This window comes from Apteryx rowi, unplaced genomic scaffold, assembly GCF_003343035.1.
Source record: "Apteryx rowi isolate R43461 unplaced genomic scaffold, aptRow1 scaffold_325, whole genome shotgun sequence".
NCBI classification, from domain to species: Eukaryota; Metazoa; Chordata; class Aves; order Apterygiformes; family Apterygidae; genus Apteryx; species Apteryx rowi.
Window position 1 is genome coordinate 565,647 of NW_020449697.1, and position 20,614 is coordinate 586,260.

At 42.5% G+C, this 20,614-nt stretch overlaps 2 protein-coding genes across 3 annotated transcripts in view; both read left to right on the plus strand.

Moving 5' to 3' along the window:
* The first annotated feature begins 2,664 nt into the window (after positions 1 to 2,664).
* Positions 2,665 to 19,649, plus strand: DHX40 (DEAH-box helicase 40). Of its 2 annotated transcripts, XR_003254451.1 has the most exons (18): positions 2,665 to 2,861; positions 3,146 to 3,291; positions 4,007 to 4,126; positions 5,717 to 5,947; positions 6,157 to 6,223; positions 6,833 to 6,964; positions 9,011 to 9,110; positions 9,557 to 9,643; positions 10,141 to 10,323; positions 10,916 to 10,996; positions 11,691 to 11,848; positions 14,019 to 14,133; positions 14,421 to 14,529; positions 14,852 to 14,946; positions 15,513 to 15,582; positions 15,997 to 16,225; positions 18,029 to 18,283; positions 19,209 to 19,649. XR_003254451.1 is itself a non-coding variant. In XM_026071449.1 (17 exons), the coding sequence occupies exons 1-17, from the start codon at positions 2,708 to 2,710 to the stop codon at positions 18,166 to 18,168; spliced, it is 2,217 nt and encodes a 738-aa protein (XP_025927234.1). In that variant the 5' UTR covers positions 2,665 to 2,707; the 3' UTR covers positions 18,169 to 18,514. The 2 variants fall into 2 exon arrangements, 1 of the variants encoding a protein (XP_025927234.1); XM_026071449.1 differs by lacking the exon at positions 19,209 to 19,649 and having other exon boundaries at positions 18,029 to 18,514.
* CLTC (clathrin heavy chain) overlaps positions 18,204 to 20,614 on the plus strand; it is a 37,924-nt gene continuing 35,513 nt past the window's right edge. Inside the window, exon 1 of the mRNA XM_026071448.1 lies at positions 18,204 to 18,283. Coding sequence (XP_025927233.1) covers positions 18,260 to 18,283 — 24 coding nt within the window. The 5' untranslated portion in view covers positions 18,204 to 18,259. The remainder of the gene's footprint in view (positions 18,284 to 20,614) is intronic.

Here is a 20,614-nt window from a genome sequence, read left to right on the forward strand (position 1 = left end):
TAACCTGGCTATGCTGGCAGGGGCTGCACTGGAGACTGCTGTTTTCCATAGCACTAAACGCAAAGAAAACTGATTCAACATGCAGAAAACCAAGATTCTGTGTTCAAAAAGAAGCAGTGTTTAATAATCGGAGGAAAAACTGAAATGAAACTTGTCAGTTTGTAATGTTTTGTGTCAAGATACTGTGAGGTAGCGGAAGGAGGTGTAAAAGGGGTTTGGGTTGTTGCTGCACATAACACCTTTCTGCAGCATTTATTCTCTGCTTTAAGAATAACACACTTGCACTAATGACTCACAGCCAGTGCCACAAAAACACTGGCTGACAGAAAAACTGCCGGTTGTCTGACAGGGAGCATTGGTTTATGCTCTTTGTCGGTAGTGAAATTAAAGCTTGGGGATCTTTCTTCTAGCAAGCAGCCGTACTTAGAGAGTCCAGGCACAAAGCACTTATCTGTCCCCACTCGTTCAGTGTAATTAATAGATGTGGTTTTCTTCACAGCCATCGGGGGATGCTGCGTTCATCATGGAACGGACCATTTTGGCCAGAGCAAGGACAAGAGATTCCCTTGGGAATTCATCCTTCTCCTTTGGGAAGGCTAATAAAACTGTGGTGTATGACTAGGGACTGGAATATTCCCCATGTCCCGCTATTTCTGTACTCATCAGGAGGGAAAAGGTATCCTCTGCTTACACAGAAAGAAATAGATATCCTCAGGAATAATTCAGCGCAGGAAGCTGGCAGAGCTGCAGCCTCTGCCACCGCACAGAATTTGCAATTATGTGTAAAGCTAAACCTTAGGAAAAGAGCAGATTATGGTTTTCTGAGCTGGCCTGAGAGCTCTGCTACCCTCGGTAACACACTCACGGACAGAGCAGCTGTGCGGGTTGGGACGCAACATTTCGGAGTTATTAGAGCAGGGAATTGTACAAGGATTACTTGGGGTCTTCTCCTGGCTCTGCCTCTGATTTGCCATGTGTGCAGCCCCCTTAATTTGTTTTTCCCATCTGTGAAACTGAGATAACATCACAAGGGAATTGCAGGGTGTGATTCATTGCTCTTTATTAGACAGAGGGAAATCCTTAAATGAATGGCACTATTTTCCAGGGGGACAAAGTTCAAGGCTGCAAATAGTTTGATTAAAACCAAATCTGCTCTACCCTGGCTAGGAGGAAAACAAAGAAATTGAAAAACCTCATCTACCCTGTGTGTGCCAAAAGCAAGCAGAACGTGCACGTGCTCATGCATTCATGCATACATATGCATATATGAAAACCAGTAAAGAACTATCAGTGAATGTATACCAAAAAAATGTAATGATAGTGTGTTGGAAGTTTCCAGTAGGAAATAAGGCAGTTTATATGATCACCATTAACTGAGTGAGTTACTAATGATAACATAGCATTAGGACATTGGGAGGTAATAAATACGATACACTTCCAGAAAGGGATGCACCAACATGCAGTGTTTCGGCACAGGCCATTACGTACCTAGCAAACAGGGCTATATATTGGTTGCAGTAGTCTGGCTGCTAGACTGGAGGTGTTTCTTATGCTCATAGAAGAGCTTTTAAGTTATCTTAGGTAATTGCTACAGGAGGGTCTCAAACAGAGATGGAGGATTTACGCTGCCGAGTGTCTAAATCGTCTAATGTCCCCCAAGGTGGGAAGATGCAAGTTGCGAAGAAGAGCAGCAGGCAAATGGTTCGTCAGGAGCTGCCGGGCGGTTTGTGCAGCTTTGGGGAAGGCCTGCCTCTTTCCGTCATTTTTTTTTGTGAGATTCTTGCAAACGTTTTATAGCAATAAACCAGCTGGTATAATATCAGGTATCCTTGGAGTTATGGCACTGCCACCAGCCACCGGCGTCCGTGCGATTCAATGGGGTGAAACGTCGGCGTCGGCATCCGCCGGCGTCGAAAGGGAAGCGGACCTCGCGGCCGGGAACCGAGGAGAGGCAAAAGTGCCTCCGCCGTGGCCAGCGAGGCGCCTTGGCAGCAGCCTGGCCCCGAAATTGGGGATTTGGTGGCAGCCGGGTTTGGTTTTTCCGTATGCCCAGCTTGCCACCTTCAGGCCCTGGGCGGATTCGCACGGTATCGCCAGAGAGCTGAAATCTCCCTGGGTGAACGTTGTCTGTGTGGTAAACCAGAAGAGACGCGATTTTATTGAGCTGTTTCCCTCCACAGCGTCTCCCTCCTGCCCGGCATTGATCGTTAAGGGAGTATTTTCCCCCCAAAAAAGGTAACCGCTGGGCACGGCGCACTAGCCGTGTGGTGGGGTTAGAGCGGGAAGCGTCCCCGAAGGAGCTGGGCACTTCCGCTCCCTCCTTTGCCCCAGCGCCCCTGGCCACGGGCCTCGGGGAAGAACAAGATTTGGGGAAACAACATAAAACAGTCATTTTGGCTAAGCGCCGAAAGGGGAGGCCGCAACGCCTCGGCCGGGGGGCGGGGCCTGGCCGGGAGGGGCGGGGCCTAGTCCGAGGGGGCGCGGCTTTTCGGGGTGGGGCGTGGCTTTTTCCCGGAGGGGGGCGTGGTATAAGGCCCCGCCTTCTGTCATTATGTCTGCGCAGGCGGCGGATGTCATCGGCGCGCGCGCGCCGGCGCCGCTTGCGCGTGGGGTCACGTGGGGCGCGCGGGGAGGGGGCGGGCGGTTAGCTGGCGGGGCGGCGGCCGTTGGGCGCTGAGGGGTTGCCCCGGGGGCGGCCGCCGCCATCATGGAGGGCGCCGCCGCGGGGGGCGCTGCCCTGCCCATCGCCCGGTACCGGCGGGCGCTGGTGCAGGCTGTGAAGGACCGGCCCTTCCTCATCGTCACTGGCGAGACGGGCAGCGGCAAAAGCACGCAGCTCCCCAAGTACCTCTTCGAGGCAGGTAACGGCCAGGGGCGGGGGCAGGACCCCCACCCCCACCCCCCGAAAGCCCCCTCCGCTGCAGGGCCTCGGCCCCGAAGTGTGGCAGAAAATCACAAATAAATGCAAATAAATGCTCCCCTCCCTTCAGGGAGGGCTCAGCTTAAGGCTGTAGCGTGCAACCGTGCCGCTGTGTGAGCGGTAGACAAAGATGGGTTGATTAAACCTTTTAAACTCAAAAAAATGTGTGTTTATATATACGCATTTATATATACAGCGCCCCCGTTCTCTCCATCTCTCCCGTAGGCCTCGCCAAGCACGGGGCCATTGGCGTGACCCAGCCGCGGCGCGTGGCCACCCTCTCGGTGGCGCGGCGAGTGGCCGAGGAGATGGGCTGTTCGGTGGGGAGCGTCGTTGGCTACCAGGTCCGCTTCGACGACTGCACCTCCGAGGTAGGGCTCCGAGGGCCGTGTTCCCCCAGGGGCGGTTTTGGCGGCGTGCGGTGGTGTCAGCGGGCCGCAGTTCAAGTTTTAAAGCGATCTCATTTGTGGGCCTTGTAGTGATGCTGCCCCGCTGCCTTTCCTGGGACTCAGCATGTGTCAGAACAGAAGATGGGCAGAGCCTTGAGAAGCCGTCTGTCCCAGCCATCCTCCTACTGAGAGGGTGAAATATATGCAACCTGAGAGCTTTCATCCTGCTCTTAAAAGCTTCCATGCGTTAAAATTTTGGTCTTTCCCAGACGTTGAACATTGGGCACATTGCTTGCTATATAAAGGGGTGTTTCAAAGTTTGGAATATCCCCGGGCTGTTTTGGAATATCCCCTAATCTACGTGGGAGCTTAATTAAATTCTAATTTTGCTCTGTGCTAAGAGGCGTAGGGGTTTTTGTAAAGTGTTTTTTGTATTTTTGGTTTTAGCTCATTTGTTGTGTTCATTGCTGTGAACAGCTGGGGTGAAGCTGTAGCTATGTGTATCAAGTAATTCCCTTGATTGCTTTTTTTTTTTTTTTGAACACGTTATAACAGAAACATTGCCAAGCGCCTATAAATTACTGTGATGTAATCTAAATGCATGCACTGGAATAATATCTGATCTATGTAGAAGTGTTTACTTTACTTTGAATTAAATATCCAGGACAACAGCTGAATATCTGATTAAACCTTTCAGGATACTGCAATCAGGTATATGACTGATGGCTGCTTGCTGAGACAAATACTGGCAGACCCTCTCCTCAGCAAGTACAGTATCATCATTTTGGATGAAGCCCACGAGCGGAGCCTCAGCACAGTGAGTGTTGTGTTCTTGAATGCAAGTCTTGTTTGGTATTGCTAAAGGAGAAATTGTAACTCATTGGTAAAAATAATAAAGATGCAGTACTTGTCCCTTCTAGTCTACTTTCCATTTAAAGTTCTTTAATAGGTTTACATACTAAAAATCACATCCGTAGTTAGTGATAGAAAAGGTTTAACTGAGCAGAGAACAGACTACGTGACTACTTAAAATCTTACTCTAGGAACTGACTCACTGTGAAAGACTAGCACTTGGGAGTCCTGGCTTCTTGTGTCTCTCATTGCTTGAAAGGATATTCAGACATCACTGAGGCCTTCTTGGGTATCATGGAGTTTGCAATTTATGTCTGTTCATAATATTCCTACATGGCTGTTATTTTGGGTCACTGTTTCTCTTTTATTGAGGTCTGTTTATACCTTTCTTTCACTTCTGCACAATTCCCAAAGATTTTGGCTGATTTTTTCATAGATGTGCTTCATCCTTATGCTGTCCTGAGACCATATAATTGCTGCTTAGTTTATGACATACTGCATAGTCTGAAAATAAGACGTTGCCTATAATACTGTTGGAACTGTTGTAGCTACTGTTGTTTTTCAAAACAGTTAAAACTTGGCATTGGATGCTTTTCCAAAATTTCCAGAAGTTTGAAGCCATCACAGTGAACACAAACTTTTTGTAATACTTTTTTTCAGAACATCTATCTCACTGTGAGGTTCAACGTCTCATAGGGTGTGTATACCCTGTGCAGACAGATTATGCCCTTTGGGGTCGTGGAAGTATCTAGACTGACCTACTATGTGTCAAAAGCTATCAAATGTCACTCTGACCCCTCTATAGCCATCAGAGTGAGACTCAAGTGTCTCAGTCCTCAAGAGACTGTGTTCTGTGTCACAGACATTGGGTGGGAGAGACTGAACACTGTGAAACCAAGAGCCTGTCAGTAGCAGGGAATCTATGTTCAGACAGTCCTAACTAGTGAGCTGTGCTACCAAAGAGAGCAAACAACCTCTATCAGTCAGGCTGGCCAGTAAAAGAGGAGTTCTTCCTGAATCCCAGTTCTGTCCTTGAACATCTGAGGGGGTTGTAAGTAATTGAGCTAGAGTGATGGAAGTGATGCAATTTACATTTTCTGTGACTACCTAAAAATGGAGCAGATATTTACTCCACTGCAAAGCAGTATAAAATAAATTTGCTCAAGTCATAACAATAAACAGTACAACAAAGGAGTACGGACAGTCAGTCAGGTACTGTACACTGGACAAAGGTGGTGACTTTTTTTTAAAGCTCTAAGGTAACTGCTTGCAATTGACTTGACCATGAGAATATAAGAATGAAAAGTAAAGAATTTTAAGTTATGCAGATTCAGTTTATAGGCTGCAAGAAGAGCTGATAAAACATTCTAGAGACCAGTTAACATGTTTATTAGAAGACCAGGATAAAGTGTGCATGTCTGTCTGAGTGCTTAGGCCCTGAAGTTGTAATTTTCTGCCATTGCTAAGTCCATGGGATAAAATCAGTCCCGTACATCAACAGGCACTTCTAGGAGAACTGAGATACCTATGTAAGTTGCTTCTGTTTTTCTGTTAGGATATTTTATTTGGTTTGCTGAAGAAACTATTTCTAGAGAAGAAACCACAGGGCAGGAAGCGGGCCATGAAACTGGTGGTGATGTCAGCTACCCTGGAGGTAGACAAGCTCTCAGAGTTCTTTGGACACTGTTCAGTGCTGCATATTCCAGGAAGAAATTATCCAGTCAAGGAGATATTCTGCAACCTGCTTGGCCCAAAGGATACAGGAAGCTCTGCATATGTTACAGAGGTAGGCCTTGTTTTCCTTTGTTTCTGTGTTGTGTTCTCTCTGTTTGTGGCATGATTATCATCTGTGAAAGAGCACGAGATCCAGCTGCTGTACTGCTGTGTTCTTAGCATATCTGCAAGATATGGTGAAGAATTAGTATTACGTGTTTTAGGAAGAGGAATTGAGTTTCCAACTCCAGGTGTTACTCTCTTGTTTGTTGCTTGTTTCAGGCTATAAAAGTGACATTGGATATCCACTTAAATGAACCAAGAGGGGACATCTTGGTTTTTCTGACAGGTGAGAATTTCTTTTGTTCAACAACTGATGATTATTCCAGGCGAAGGATGGCACTGCCAGCAAAACAGTGTCTTTCCAATGGCTGCCTGATTTGTCCAACACCAATAAACAGAGAAGGGGAAGTTGGAGACAGACAGACAGACACAACCCTGTGAACTGGTATCTTTCAGAGCATGGTTAAGAACATCAGTGCCTATGAGATCAGAAGTGAAAAATATTAACTTAAAAGTTTGTGTGTGTATGTTCTTTTCCTCTTATGCCAAATTTCATCTATGTTTGCCTTGTCTACGTGATTTGTTTTGTTTTATTTATTCAGGAAGGCAGAATTTCTCTAACTGCAAAAACTACATCAGTGCATGGGTCAGGCACCCAAAGTGATGCATGATATTTCCGTGCAATCATTGTTTACCGAGAAACCTCAGTGAGAGGCACTTAGGAAAAACGAAATGTCAGCACCTAAGCTAACTCTCATAAATACCATTTTATTCTTGCACTGGTACTGATGGCTTGGTAATATTGGCAAAGCAATCTTATTTAGAGATGTTGCAAACTAGGAAGGCAGAGTTATAGCTAAATAGGTCACTTAAATGCGCTTGTATGTTTTTTTAGGTCAAGCTGAGATAGAGAGAACTTGTGACTTACTTTTCCAGAAAGCAGAATCTATAGATTACCGGTATGAAGTACAAGATTGTTCTGTTGAAGGCCTGCTTATCTTGCCGTTGTATGGGTCGATGTCAACAGGTAAGATGCATGTAATGGAACTTAATTCACGTAAATATTACCTATAGGAATTGTTATAAACACCATCCTGCTCAAATATCTTCCATGTGTTTGGAAAAAAGGTATTCCCCAACCTGTTTGTTACAATACTCTAGCACTGTTCTGTTTTTTTGTTTGTGTTGTTCTTAAACTGATCAAACTTCACACTTCTTTTGCCCAGAAACCTCATGTTAAAATCCACATCCTACTGGAAATGCAGAGATTGCTTCACAGTATAGAATGAAGGCCTCCAATTTAGGAAGGTGATATTGGGTCACTGAAAGTTCAGTCTTTTTATTTATGCATAAAGCCAGAGTTCAAATCACTCATGGCCAATCATATTTCATGGGGAATGCGTGTAGTCATTTGGCCGGAAGGCCTGGATAAATTTTGCTGCACACTTAAAAGAAAAAGGGATTCTTCATTCTAACACAGGCATTGTATGTGTACTAGTATTTTCAGTTTTGGAGAAGCGACGTGCCAACAAAAACATAAGGTATTAATGGGCTTTGACTCTTAGAGGAATTTTGCATTGGCAGCTATCTTGCAAAACTGACACATTCCACAGGTCCCATCAGGGAAATTCTTTTACTGTGCTAGGGAGTTTCTAGCTGTAACCAACTCCCCTTACTTGCCCTGAGGTCTCTTGTTAGAGCCATTATCCTTCTAACTGAAGACTGGGTAAATCTTCTGTCAGAGCCTGTTAACTCAGCTCCCTATGGTTAATGGGATGTATGGTTAAGTGGCATAAAGGCTTTTTTTTCTTTTTTTTTTTTTTTTTTTGATTTTCATATTTTAAAGTGTCATCCTGAAAGCATCATATCTTTTTCTGGCTGTGTCTTGTTATGGGATGGTGAGCTACAGTAGTGACTGCCTGTTTTCAAATAAATTATTTTGTAGCTGTTTTCAAAAGGGACTTGACCTAATTTATTTTGATTATTTGTATGTGTTGCTATTTTTTTATTAAAAAATAAGATACTGCTGGTAGGTTTTCAGTGATGAAAATAGACCTATAAGAGAAGATAGAAAGAATACAGTGTTGCCCAACATAGAAAGTGTAGATTATCAGAATGAGTCACTCTTCTATTTGGCAGCAATACCACAGTTAGTTTTGAAGAGTGAAAAACAAAGACTCTGTGACCTTTACTGATCACAGACACTGTATTTTCAGATGATCTTGAATGTGGTGTTTAAATGCATGGGTGCAGTACATAAAATGCCAAGAGGCTGAAGAAGTGTTTGTAAGAGCAGGGCAGCAATTTCAGTCTGGAAGCCCCTCTGAGAGGGGAGATTGGTAGTGATCTGCAGAGAGGGTGCAAACCTTTTACCTTCTCAAAAGAGTGAAATGAAAAGTTGCATAAAAGAAAGGTATAGCTTCTTTCTTAACACTGTTGATGTTAAGACTGCTGACTAAGGAATTTTTTTTCTTTTTTGGTAATTTCTCAGAAGCTGTTTGATTTGGCTCTTTTTATATACACAAGAGAATTTTCCTTATAGAGCTTTTGATATTTTTATAAGGGAGAAAATTTCAGAGGATAGTCGAATGTCCACCTCCCATGTTCGTTTCTTGGAAAGTCAAATGAATTAATGGAAATTGCATATGTTGCTTTGCTACAGGTTAAAACAAGATTTTCTGGAAATATGGAGCTTTTGTTTGAATCTTTCCATGTTCACTTTCACTTGCTTTGATTGTTAAAACCCTTTGAATCCTTCGTGAAGGTTCTGTTAAGACCAGGCATCTTGTTTGTTTTCCTAGCTCTGTATTTAGGAAACATCCAGGAGGACTGGCCTTTCTTGATCTCAGATCTTCCTTGAAAGGGGGAACAATAAAGAGGACATTCTGTGATTCCTGACATATGTTGAATAGCTAACCTCTATTTTGAAATGTTTTGTGATTCATTTTCTAATTTCCTTCAAACTAATTTCCCTATGTGTTTAAGTAAGCTTGCCCAGTGTTATAGATGTGGTTTGATATCAGAGCATTGTAACATAACGGATTATTGATGGACAGCCTGTCTGTCATTTTAGATCAACAGAAAAGAATATTTCTGCCAGCTCCTACAGGCATTAGAAAGTGTGTGGTATCGACAAACATTGCTGCAACATCTCTGACAATTGAAGGAGTCAGGTATCATTTTCTATCCTTCATAAAAATTGTAACAGAGAGAATAATTCAGAAAATTCTATTAGATTTGGAAAAACTCATCTGACTGCTAATATACCTGCCCAATAAACTATCTGCTGCCTTCTTTTTATATGCGTAGGTGATAAAAACCTAGATACTGTTATATAGTCTTACAGATGACTAATATTGATGGAGTTTAATTAAAGCCCTGTATTCCAGCTCAATTAAATCACTGTAATTTCTTTGGGTGTGGGGGCTGTTATCCGCAACATCCTGTAGACTGAGCTGTTGCAAGGCTGCAGCTGGCCAGCAAAGTACAGCTGCCTGCTTGCAGTGATTCTAGGGGAACTATGTTCTCCTTGCTCTGATCATATGCATGTGGCAGTTGCCCCTCTGCCTATTCAGGCCTCTCTCCTTTTCCTCTCTGACAGAGTTTGCATCTTTTTCAGATACGTGGTAGATAGTGGATTTGTGAAGCAGTTGAATCATAACCCCCGAGTTGGCTTGGACTTACTGGAAGTGGTTCCCATTTCAAAGTAAGTTTGAAAAAGGTCTTTTGCTTGTTGTTTCTGGGAGTTGATCTGACAAGACTGTGTATCAGTTGCCCTTTAAAAGAAAAAAACGGGGTTGGGGAGAGAATGGGCCTTTGAGGCTCTGTAATTTAAAGCCATTTTGTTTTCTGCTGCATAGAAATTATTTGGGGACATATAATTTTTTACAAGTTATGAGCGTTAAGAGGGAATTAAAAATGTATTATCTGTAGTCTGAGCAGTGTCTCACGTGTCATCCTCTATTTGCTGAATAAAACAGCCTGATTCAGAGAAGTTTTAAAAAACCTTCCCTTGCGCAAAAATACTCCTTCATTCTGTTAATTCTTGTATAGCTGGACTTTTTAGCTGCTACATGATATGTTAAATCTTTCATCCACAAGCACAAAAATTGCTGTTATTTATCATAATTGCAGTGTGCTTGTTTGGATAACATAATGGATCAAGGAGTTTGTGTTTTTTTTCTTCTGTTTTCCTTTTGGTAGGAGTGAAGCAATGCAACGAGCTGGCAGAGCTGGCAGGACATCATCTGGAAAAAGCTATCGGCTGTACAGCAGAGAATTCTGGGAGCAATGTATGCCTGACCACACGGTCCCAGAGATCAAGAGAACCAGTCTGACGTCTGTGATCCTGACCTTGAAGTGCCTTGCTGTGCATGATGTCGTCAGGTAACCTCTGTGGAGGGGGGATCATCATTTCCCTCCTGAGCCTCAGCAGCGAGGCAGCACAGGCACAACAGCCTACTGGCAGGAGGCAGGATTAGATCCCCAGCCAACTGCGACAGTTCCGTACAATCAGCTTGTCAGCTTTTCTGCTGTTCTCTTCGAAGTCTCTAATGCCAGGTTGGATCTTGAGCTCAAGTTCATTTTGAAGTTCCACCAAAACTAACTCCTTATCTTCAAAATTAAACAACCATGATCTTCATTAATAATGTTCCTTTGAAATATTGATGTTTGTATCCCAAATGCTTCTTCTGTGTGATGTTTAATGTTTGGATCATATAAGGACAGAAAATGCAGTTCACCTTTGCGTGTGCCGTGCTGGGATGTGTCATTATAATTCTTTACCATAAGGCTGTGTATGTAGTAATACACCCATATACTCAAGATGCATATACTCCTCTTGGTCTGTAACCGCTTCTGAAAGGTTACGAGAATATTTTAATAAATAGGGAAACTAACAAACCTAACTGAATCTGAACAGTGAGATTTTACTTTTTTTTTTAAATTATTATTATTATTATTTTTCCCCCCCCAATAGATTTCCCTATTTGGACTGCCCTGAAGAGAGGCTTATTTTAGAAGCTCTCAAGCAACTTTACCAGTGTGATGCTATTGACAGGTAAAAAATAAATGGGTGTAGTCACTACAGGAATTTAAATCTAATGGTTTGAGTGAACTGGTGTTAATGAGTTGTTCGTGTGGACTAAAGGACTTCCCCAGCAGTAAAATGTGTTTCTTAATGTGACCAGGAAGTTAACTACTGGCTTTTAAATATACTCTGAGTAAAATTAGGGTTAGAGCATGGCTTAGGACTTGACAGATACAGATTAATTTCTCCACATTGCCCTCGTGTTCCTGAGTGACCTTGGACAAATTACCTCAATTCTCCATGCTGTAGTTCCCAATAGCAGATCCTAGGGCCATTGTTACAAAGATGCTTAGACGCTGGCTGTGAGGCCCATCCAAGAACTCAAGACAGGAAGAGAGATCTTATCCTAAACTTCCAGGAATTCTTCTTGCCAAAAAAAACCTCTTAATCTTAAGCATCTGATGTGCTTAAAAACACTGCCTTGCATTGCTGTGAAGCCGGCATAAGCAAATTGGAGGAAGGGCTCTTTTGCTAGTGATACTTGCTTCATGTCTCAGGTGCCTTTCTGGGTACGCATGCAAACTACGTGTTGGCACAGCGCAGAGGGGATTGCTTCTTTCCTTCTCTTTATCCATATACGGTGGCTGACTTGGTGTGTGCAAGTTATGATTTATATTTAAATACAGTTTTGTGAATCATATTTGGATCTTTTTCCTGGGGTAAGGAGAGGCCACGTGACAAGACTGGGTGAATTCCTGGTGCAATTTCCTCTCCCTCCCAACCTGACCTGTGCCGTCATAAAAGCTGCTTCTCTTGACTGTGAAGATCTGCTGCTTCCCATAGCAGCCATGTTATCTGTGGAAAATGTCTTCATTCGTCCAGGTAGGAAGTCCCTTACCTCAAAGCAGTCTTGGGTAGGTGGGGAATTCTTCTTGGATTGGGACATCCCAGGCAATGGTTAGGCAGCACACACTGCTTCACCTGGGGACCCTTCCTGCATCTTCCATGTGTGGATTTTTTTTTTTCCCCTCAGTGATTTCTCAAAAGTTTTCTATGCTAATGCTTGGTGAGGTCATAGTGTCTTTTCAATGTATCTCAAGGTTATAAAGTGGTAACTGATCCTGTATTTTGAACAGCAGTATTACAAGCCTTTACTTGAGAGGAAAAATAACCCCCCTTGGAGAGCACGCTGGTGTCCACCTTTGGGCCCAGTGCTGGTGGGAGACCTGAGTGTTTGCCTTAAATTAATGCCTTGTGCAATATATTGCAGCACGAGGAAGGTTCCTCAAGCACAGTGCCTTGTCTCCCAGAGTACCTCATAGTGGATGTGCAGGGAGGAACATAGGTTAGGACAAATGTACAGCGTCACTTTGCCCATGCACTCTTACAGCTTTCTGTGGTCTTGAAGTCAGGGACACATTGGACGCTAGCAATTGGACAGCAGCTATTCCAAAGACGTCAAAATGGTACTGAACTGGGTTGTATTTGGCCCAAGGCTGTGAGCTGTGAAGCCGCATATGGGTGGACTAATGGATTGCTGCAAGGTCATAAGGGGAAAAGCTGTTGTGGGGGGGGGAAATACGAAACCCAGAACACACCACAGCAGATGTCTTGCTGTTGGCATTTGCTTTTGGTCCAAGTACAGATAACAGGGACTGATTAGATTTGATTTTAAGGAATGTGGTTGCATCTGGAATGGTTTCTATGTTCAGTGACTCTGTTTAACTAAATAAGCAAAGCTGTTTAGTTACTGTGAGAAGCTCAGCCTGCCACTGCCTCTGTTTGCAGTGTTTTTCTGACTGAATGGAAAATGTAATTCTGCTGTAGTTTCAAGCCAGCACCTTTCACTAGGGGGAAGCTCAGTCTCCCGTGTCCTCCTTCCCATCTTCTTTCCTCTTCAGCCTCCCCCTCAACTGAGAAAAGACTGTATGCAGCAAAATCATGTGGGAGAACTTTGTCCTTTCCAGTCACTCATTGGCTCTTGTCCAGTTAACTCTGTAGTCTATTAACTCTATCTGTTAGTGCAACAGCTAAAGACACTGCTGATAGTCAGTACTGAGAGCCTGGATTCTGCTCTGGGGTCTTTCTCGTTCCCACAAACATGCTTTTGCTTTCCCATCCTCTGTCTGGCAATATGCCCACACTCTCTTCAGCTAGCTAATGCACCCAGGCACGTTACTCTCCAGCAACACCACGTATATTAGGACAATCCCATATATTAGGATACAAACGCAGAGACTCCCATCCTGAAGACACTTGCTTGTGTGCAATATGTGTATGAACATACCTCCTTACTTCAGTGGTGTTATTAGTAATACCTGCAAACTTCTGACTTCATCTGCAGTGCAGCAATGCAATACATTGGCCTTTGCAGCCACATCCCTTCTACTAAGTGGAATAAGTTGTTCTGGGGAAGAAATTCTTTGGGTATTCAGAACTTGAAATAACACACTGGAAATGTTGCTTTTGTGTAGTACATGCCTAGTAGTTAGTGAAGGGGAATTCCCACTAAACTCACAGATCACATGTTTTTTCTAGACTTTTTTTTTTATTTAAGACCTCCATTACTGTGGCACTTGAGTGGTAGGACAAAGACTGAGTTCAACAGATTAAATGGTGCTATGATGGGATAATTTCAACAGTCCTATTTTTTCTCTTGGGGTAAAACTTTCACTTGATCCCTGAGAACTGTTTGTTTAAATGTGCTGTTCCTTTATCTTTTTCATGTTGTTATTTTATGGCTACTCTGAATTGATTGTGAGAGAGCAATTCGTAGTAACCTTTCTAAAAGACTAGAAGTAGTGGCTCCATCTCTAGTGCTGACTGATGAGATTAATCACAGATTTAATAGCATCTACATATTCTTGTCTGGCAGCAACAGAAGGGGAGAGAAAAACGTAAATGCAGCTGTGGAGGAGAAATGAGTCTAAAAATAACATGAATAAAGAGCCAAGACTGTCAAACATGCTATGGAGACATGCTAATAGAAAATGAAGTGGGAGTGATAAATAAAAAGGACTTTGTTAAAGCGAACTATAACTTATTTCCTCAGGTGAGCCTCAGAAACAGAAGGAGGCAGAACTTCGACACCAGGAACTTTCCTCACAAGTGGGAGGATGCAATGACTTTGCAACCCTCCTAAATATTTTTGAACAGTGCAAATCAAGGTATAAAATGATTCCCTAAAGTAAGTGGTTTTGCATTGCTCATGACTTGCAGCTGCTGGTGTTTTTTAACTATGTTCCATATACACATGTGTATGTACTCATACCTAGCTGCAGATATCTTCCTTAGTTTGATATAGAATTTCTATCAAGGCACCTATTATGTAAACTAACAAAGTGTTTGGCTGTGTAGGTTGCCTTCTTTGTACGACCATAACAAATAATAGAGGCAACTTTCTGCCTTCAGCTTACAAAGAGCTTCTTTATAATACCAGTATTTCTGTTCTCAGCAAGTCTCCTTCAGTTTGGTGCCAGAAACACTGGATCCATTGGAGAGCTTTAAAATCTGCTTTTAGTGTGGAAACACAACTTCGGGAAATAATCAGTAAACTGAAACAGGTGAAAAATATGTTTTTAAAATGTGATTGAGTTATATAAGCTCGTATGTAAGACGTGCTGGAATACTGAGCCTTTTCCAGATAGCTGTTGCCTTTCTCTAATAGGAACTAATCCACTTAGATTTTTATTACAGCATCCTTGCTGTAGCTTGTGTAACTAACAGAGGTATGGTGGTGGTAACAAGCAGAAGGAAGGGTTTTCTTCCTTTTCTTATGGTTTCTGTGAGGTGTGAAACAGAAAGCTTAAAATCCCTGGGGTGGAGGGAGTGTTTCTTTAACAAAGATCCTAATTCATGTTGATTTTTTTTTTTTTCTTTACAAAGCTGCCAGACTTCCCTAAAGAAAAATTTGAAGGCTCCAGAACTGAAATACTAAGAAGATGTCTGTGCGCAGGGTACTTTATCAATGTAGCTAGGAGGTAAGTAATGGAGTTTGCAGAACAGAATAGAAAAGATAGAACTTTTTTTTTTTTTTTTAAAGGTTGTAGCTGCATATTGAAACAGAATAGCTAGACTGCACTATTGTTACAAGTAGCAATTGCAGCTAAAGGTGGTGGTTGTGCACAGGGTTGGAAGCCCGGTGGGTGCTCTGCCTTTGACTCTCACTATGTTCTTGGGCAAGTTGCTTACATCCTTGGTATCTTAATTTTTCTATCTGTGAAATGAACTTGCAAGGTAATAAGCAGTTGCAGATATCAAACTAAAGTGCATTGAAGGTGTCAAGTGATCATGGGTACCAAAAAGACTGAAATCCCAAACCCTGTTTATCATTGCATAATTAGACCTACAGGGTTACTGTGGTAAATTAGAAGGATATATTTTATTCCTCATCTGCTTTTTACATTTATTTCTGGAAGGATCTTACCCTGCTTATACGTTTGAGCGTTGTCTACTGTGCTGATGATGATTTGCTTAGTTTGTATTGCTATCTAATCACAGCAAAGTATGTTTCAGTGTATATAAAAAACTTTCACAAATTTTTTAGATCTGCAGGCAGGACATTCTGCACAATGGACGGACATGGCAGCATGGTCTATATCCATCCTTCATCTACAGTAAGTTACTGAGTTCTTTTAATAAAGTGGCAAAGGATTTGCAAAAGGAATAAGAGGCAGTTCACTGTCAGCTCTTCATCTTCTGTTTGATTTGTGTTAACTTATGGCCAGGAGAAACACTGGTGCAGTGTCACTAGAGTACAGTATCCTTTGAGGATGGGGAAGAGCCAGGGAAGAGTTTACCTCTTCACATTTGGTGTTTGGCTTATAAAAGAGGCACAACATAGATTGAGCTCTCTCTTTGGCTCTCTTTTGATTTCCTGTGCAATTTTAAGCAAGTCATTATGCCTCATTTTCCATGTCTGAAAATTTAGGGTAATGTCAGTACATCTGAAGCATTGGGATACTCAGTGGATGGTGCTCTAGAAATGGAAATTATTTTTGATCGGTTCTGAAATACTTTTTATTTTTTAGTTATACAACCAGGAGACTCATCTTGAGTGGATCATCTTCCATGATGTCACAGTGACATCCAAAATCTACGTCCGGACAGTGTGTCCAATTCGCTATGAATGGGTCAAAGACTTGTTGCCCAAATTGCATCAAATCGATGCATATGAACTGAGCAGTGTGGCACGGGAAGAAGTAACTGAAGAGGAAATAACCAAGTGGAAATACAAAGAGGACCTTAAAAGGCAGTGTGGTAGGTACATTACTCATCCCATAGGCAGGGATTAGTAGTCCTATTGGTGGCTGTGGCAATGCGTGTGTATATTGTGCCACTGAATGGCACGATTTTGTAGTAGGAGGTGTTAGTCTGGGTGTGCTTGCCTTGTGCTGTGTGTAGCGCTAGTTGTTTTCATGTCTCACTACAGCTCTGCAACCTCTCTTATCCTGCCTTGGCGCTGTATGTAGTGGTGGTTGCATACTAGTTCTTGTCATGCTCCCTCCTCCAGGTTTACTCTAGCTGACAGGAGCAGAACTTAAATCAGCACTGAAGACAAGCATTTTGAGTCTAATCATTATTTAGGTTTGGGAAGGGTGTTTCTCCTCTAGCTATAGAAATTATGAGCTGCTAAGATAATACCATCCTGAGAAAGAGAGAGAAGTGCTAAGGGCTATAAAAAAAGCAAAGGAGAAGTATCACATATTTTAATGGATGTCTTTTTCTGACAATGAGTTTACCGTATACTTAAATTGTCTGTTTTAATCAAAAAAAAAAATGGTGCATGCTAACTGATCTAGCCCCTTGACATTCTTTGAATTCTTCTGTCAGCAGGTTTAGGAAAGCAGCCAAGTATTCAAAGGGCCTCTTTACTCTTGAGCTGACCCTTCCAAAACATTAATTTAATAGACACTGCAAGCAGTGGCAGTGCAGATTCTCTTCAATTTCTCTGCCACTGCATAAACTGTAGAATCTTATGCTCAGACCAGCATTTCTCTCGTCTGCATTATTGTATAGAACAACCATTTGAAATGGTAAAAATATTATTTGGATTTGATTATAAATTTGCTGGAAAAGATATTTCTGTTATTGGATAAAGTAGGGGAGCTTCATCTATTTATTTAAAATCCAAGGAGCTGAGGCTTGTTCTCTTCACCCCCCCCCTTTTTTTTTTTTTTTTGAGTCCACCAAGCAATTGTAAATGAATTTGAGACTAATAGTGACCTTACAAACGTTATGTGTTTGTGAGCTTCGTAAAAAATAGGTGGCTGAATAGCTGACAAAGACTTAATTATTGTCCAGTGGAAGGAAAGGCTGCAGCATGAGTTGAACTCTTACTTGACTCCAGGAGAGAATACTTACAAATCCTCCAAATGTAAGTGCTGATTAAAGCTTCCTTCCTCATATCAAAGAATCCAGCACCAGAGCCCTAGGAACAGGCTGCAGTAGCTGCATCATTTACACAATACTTTATTTTTTCATAGTCTTTGAATGATTTTTCATAAAACCAAAAGTATCTCCTGCTTTTCTTTCCTTCTGGGAGAAGCACTCCCAAGGTCTCAGCTCAGTTGGGGGCAAGAAAGAATGTGTATTTCTAATGGTATCTGATCTGGAGTATTGACTTTTCAGATTCCTTTATCTGTGTGTTATCCTTCCTCCTCCTTGTTTATTCTAAGCTTTCTTTCAGTTCCCAGTGCTCTTCCTCTCCTGCCTAAACCGGAGTTTGCGATGTGTGATTTAGAGAAGAAACTGGTACATAGAACACAAGATGCAGGGTCTCTGTTGTAAAGCAAACATAGTGAGATACACATTTAGGGGCGGGATGACCCCAACTGCAAATATTGACATGGGAGTTAAGGCATGATTATATTTTCCTCCCCGCTGGTACAGTTCATCTTCTCTGAAAGTCATTAAAATGGCTGACTGGCGCTTGAAAAACGCTTGAGATTCTGTTGGGGTTTTTTGGACATTTAACAAATAGGGGGAATTGTAATGCTGTTTTTTTGAGGGGATTTGAACACAGAAAAGTATATTTCTCTCTCTCCCACTCCTACCCCCCAGAAAGAGTCACAGACAACTCTGCGAAGAAGATGGAGAGAAGGAATGATGATAAATCAATACTGAATGCCCGAGCTCGCTACCTTGAGAGAAAGCAGCAAAGAGCACAGGGTTTAAGTGGCCCACTGAAAGAAATGGGTTAATACTGATGGCTGCTCTACTCTCAAAATGAGGAAAGGTCATTTGGTGCTGTTGTTCTGGATATGTTTGCATAATGCAAAATGACTTACAGGAATGAAGGAAGACTTCTGGTCTGTGGTAAGTTTGATTGCCTGTGCATGCAAACATGATCTTCCTTCCTGGATTCGGCAAGGAAAAGTTACCAAGCTGAATTTTGTTGCCACGTGTCACAGGCAACAATTTATTGACCTCGAATGTGGGTGAAGACATGACACTTGCAGTGGTGCCAATTCTGTGGCACTTTGTTGACTTAGAAAGGTCTCAGTGGTCTGGGTGCCATTATTAATAAAATTTTCTTTAAAAAAAGAATTTTTTTAAGGGAGTGGAACTGTCACTTTTTCATTCATTTTACTATGTATGGTTGTGGTTATACAATATTTGTATGCTTACTCAGGAAAATATGTAGGAAGTCCTCTTTTAATGATGGAACCGTCAGGACCTAAAATCAAAAAGACATTTGCCACATGCATTTTCTGTGGCAGACAGTATTATTCCTACTGTGTATTGTGCTGTACCATGTACAGTGATGGTTCTGGGTGAAGCTGTCTTTGTATGCAAAGTATTTTGTAGACGTATCTTCACATTCCTGCCAACAATACACAGTTTTTGTCAGGAATGACTTAGCACTGCGTGTTGTTTTCCGCTTGGCAAAAAAACAGCTGTCAATCCAGTTCTTAGCCAGGTTACATCCTGCAGTCCATCAGAAGGCTGCTGCCTACTGGGCTGTTTTTTTCTGAGCTTAGTGTCTGATATTTTTAAAATATATGGATTTTGGTCTGAAGAATGACTATTCCTAATTTGTATAAAGAATGCATAAAGGTATAAAGAAATACTAGCTTTATCCTTACTCAGGTATAGCAAAGCAAAGAGCTGTGACTCTTTATCTTCTTGCAGTTTGTTTCCTTCTCAACAGAGGTAATCTCCTACTGTCACCTTAATAACCTAAATGCTTCAGCATGGAGCTTGTCTTTCTTGCTCTGGTTCATTTTTACATTTTGTACAGGACAATTTCTGAAATACTAGAAGAACCTGGTACCATTTTTCATGCCTGAGCTGTGTGCAGCAGTGTATCTCCTTCACATGCTTTTCACTTATCCAGCTGAAGTGTCTTGGAACTTTTTTCCACATGATCTCCACTGTGGTCCTGCTACAACCACCAGCCCTCTTGGCCTTGCATAGAAAGAATAGGCGGAAATATCCTGCTGCCTTCAGTAGCTGCCCTCTCCTGTAGGTGTTCGCTTCGGTTTAAAATCGGTGCGGTACTATCGCTGACTCTGTTAAAGCAGCGTTGTAAGTAAGCCTTAGCGCTCGGTGTAAAATGTTAAGAATTCCACCTCTGTGCTGCGCAGGCTGTAGGCCTGACCATAAGCTCCCAAGGCTCGGATTCTCTTCCAGGTTATGCTGTGAATATTATGGCCCTCTTTCTGGATTGTACCTATTAAAATGTAAGAGGTGAGTGTGTTCTGTGTCCTTGCCAAGCCTTCTGAAGGAGGCATGATTCGAGTGTCCAAGAGCCGTCATCTGAAGAGGCTTCAGGCTGAGCGCTACCTGTGCGACTGTAAGAGGCTTAGCGCAGGTGACGCTGTAGGTGTCAACAGCAATAGCAGGAGCAAGCAGTGATGCCTGCAGGTGCTGTGCAGGTTTCAGTCACACAGTTCCTGACTGCAGTTACTGCTGCTTCCCTCTTTTCTGTGCACACGGAACTTGGAAAGGGCAGCGAGATTAATGCCTTTCTCTTTCCTAAGGGAATGGGTGAATCCAACAATTACTGGTCGTGATCAATCTTTGTAGGAAGTGGCATGCCTATGAGTCTTCTCGTGTTGAGCCCTTTATCGTGTGGCCGGATGGAAAAGGGTTTTATTCTTTCATGCTATTGCTCAAACTCTGCTTTTGAGAAGCCAGCACTTTTTCTTCACTAAACCTGTAGTCTGAGTTCTGCAAAGGCCTACAAATTATCGCCATTTACTTTGACTTTTTTTTCTTAATACATTTGCAGTGTCATAGCCACCTGTAAGACAGATGCACTGGATCTGAGATCAGTAGCTGGAACGCCCACTCCTGCCTGGGGCCATACATCTCTTGGCAGATCGTAACGCTAATAATTCTTTTGAGTTTCTTAGCAAGGGAGTTTTGGCAAGGGAGTTTTTATTTGTTGTTTTTCCCCCGTGTGTTCCAGTGCTGGTAAGAGGGCTCGAAGTTGTTAATTTTGGGCAAGGCGAAAACGGTTTGAGGAAATAACCATGAGATTGCAAAATAAGGAAAGATACCAGAAAAACAGCAGTTAGGCCCTGCAGCAGTGCTGAGGGATTTTGAATACCCTCTGTGCTGCAGTAATCAAGTAAAAAGAGTAAGTTTTATTTGTTTCTGTGGGCTCCAGTGGCAATGCAAGTTAATAAATAGAGGAGGAAA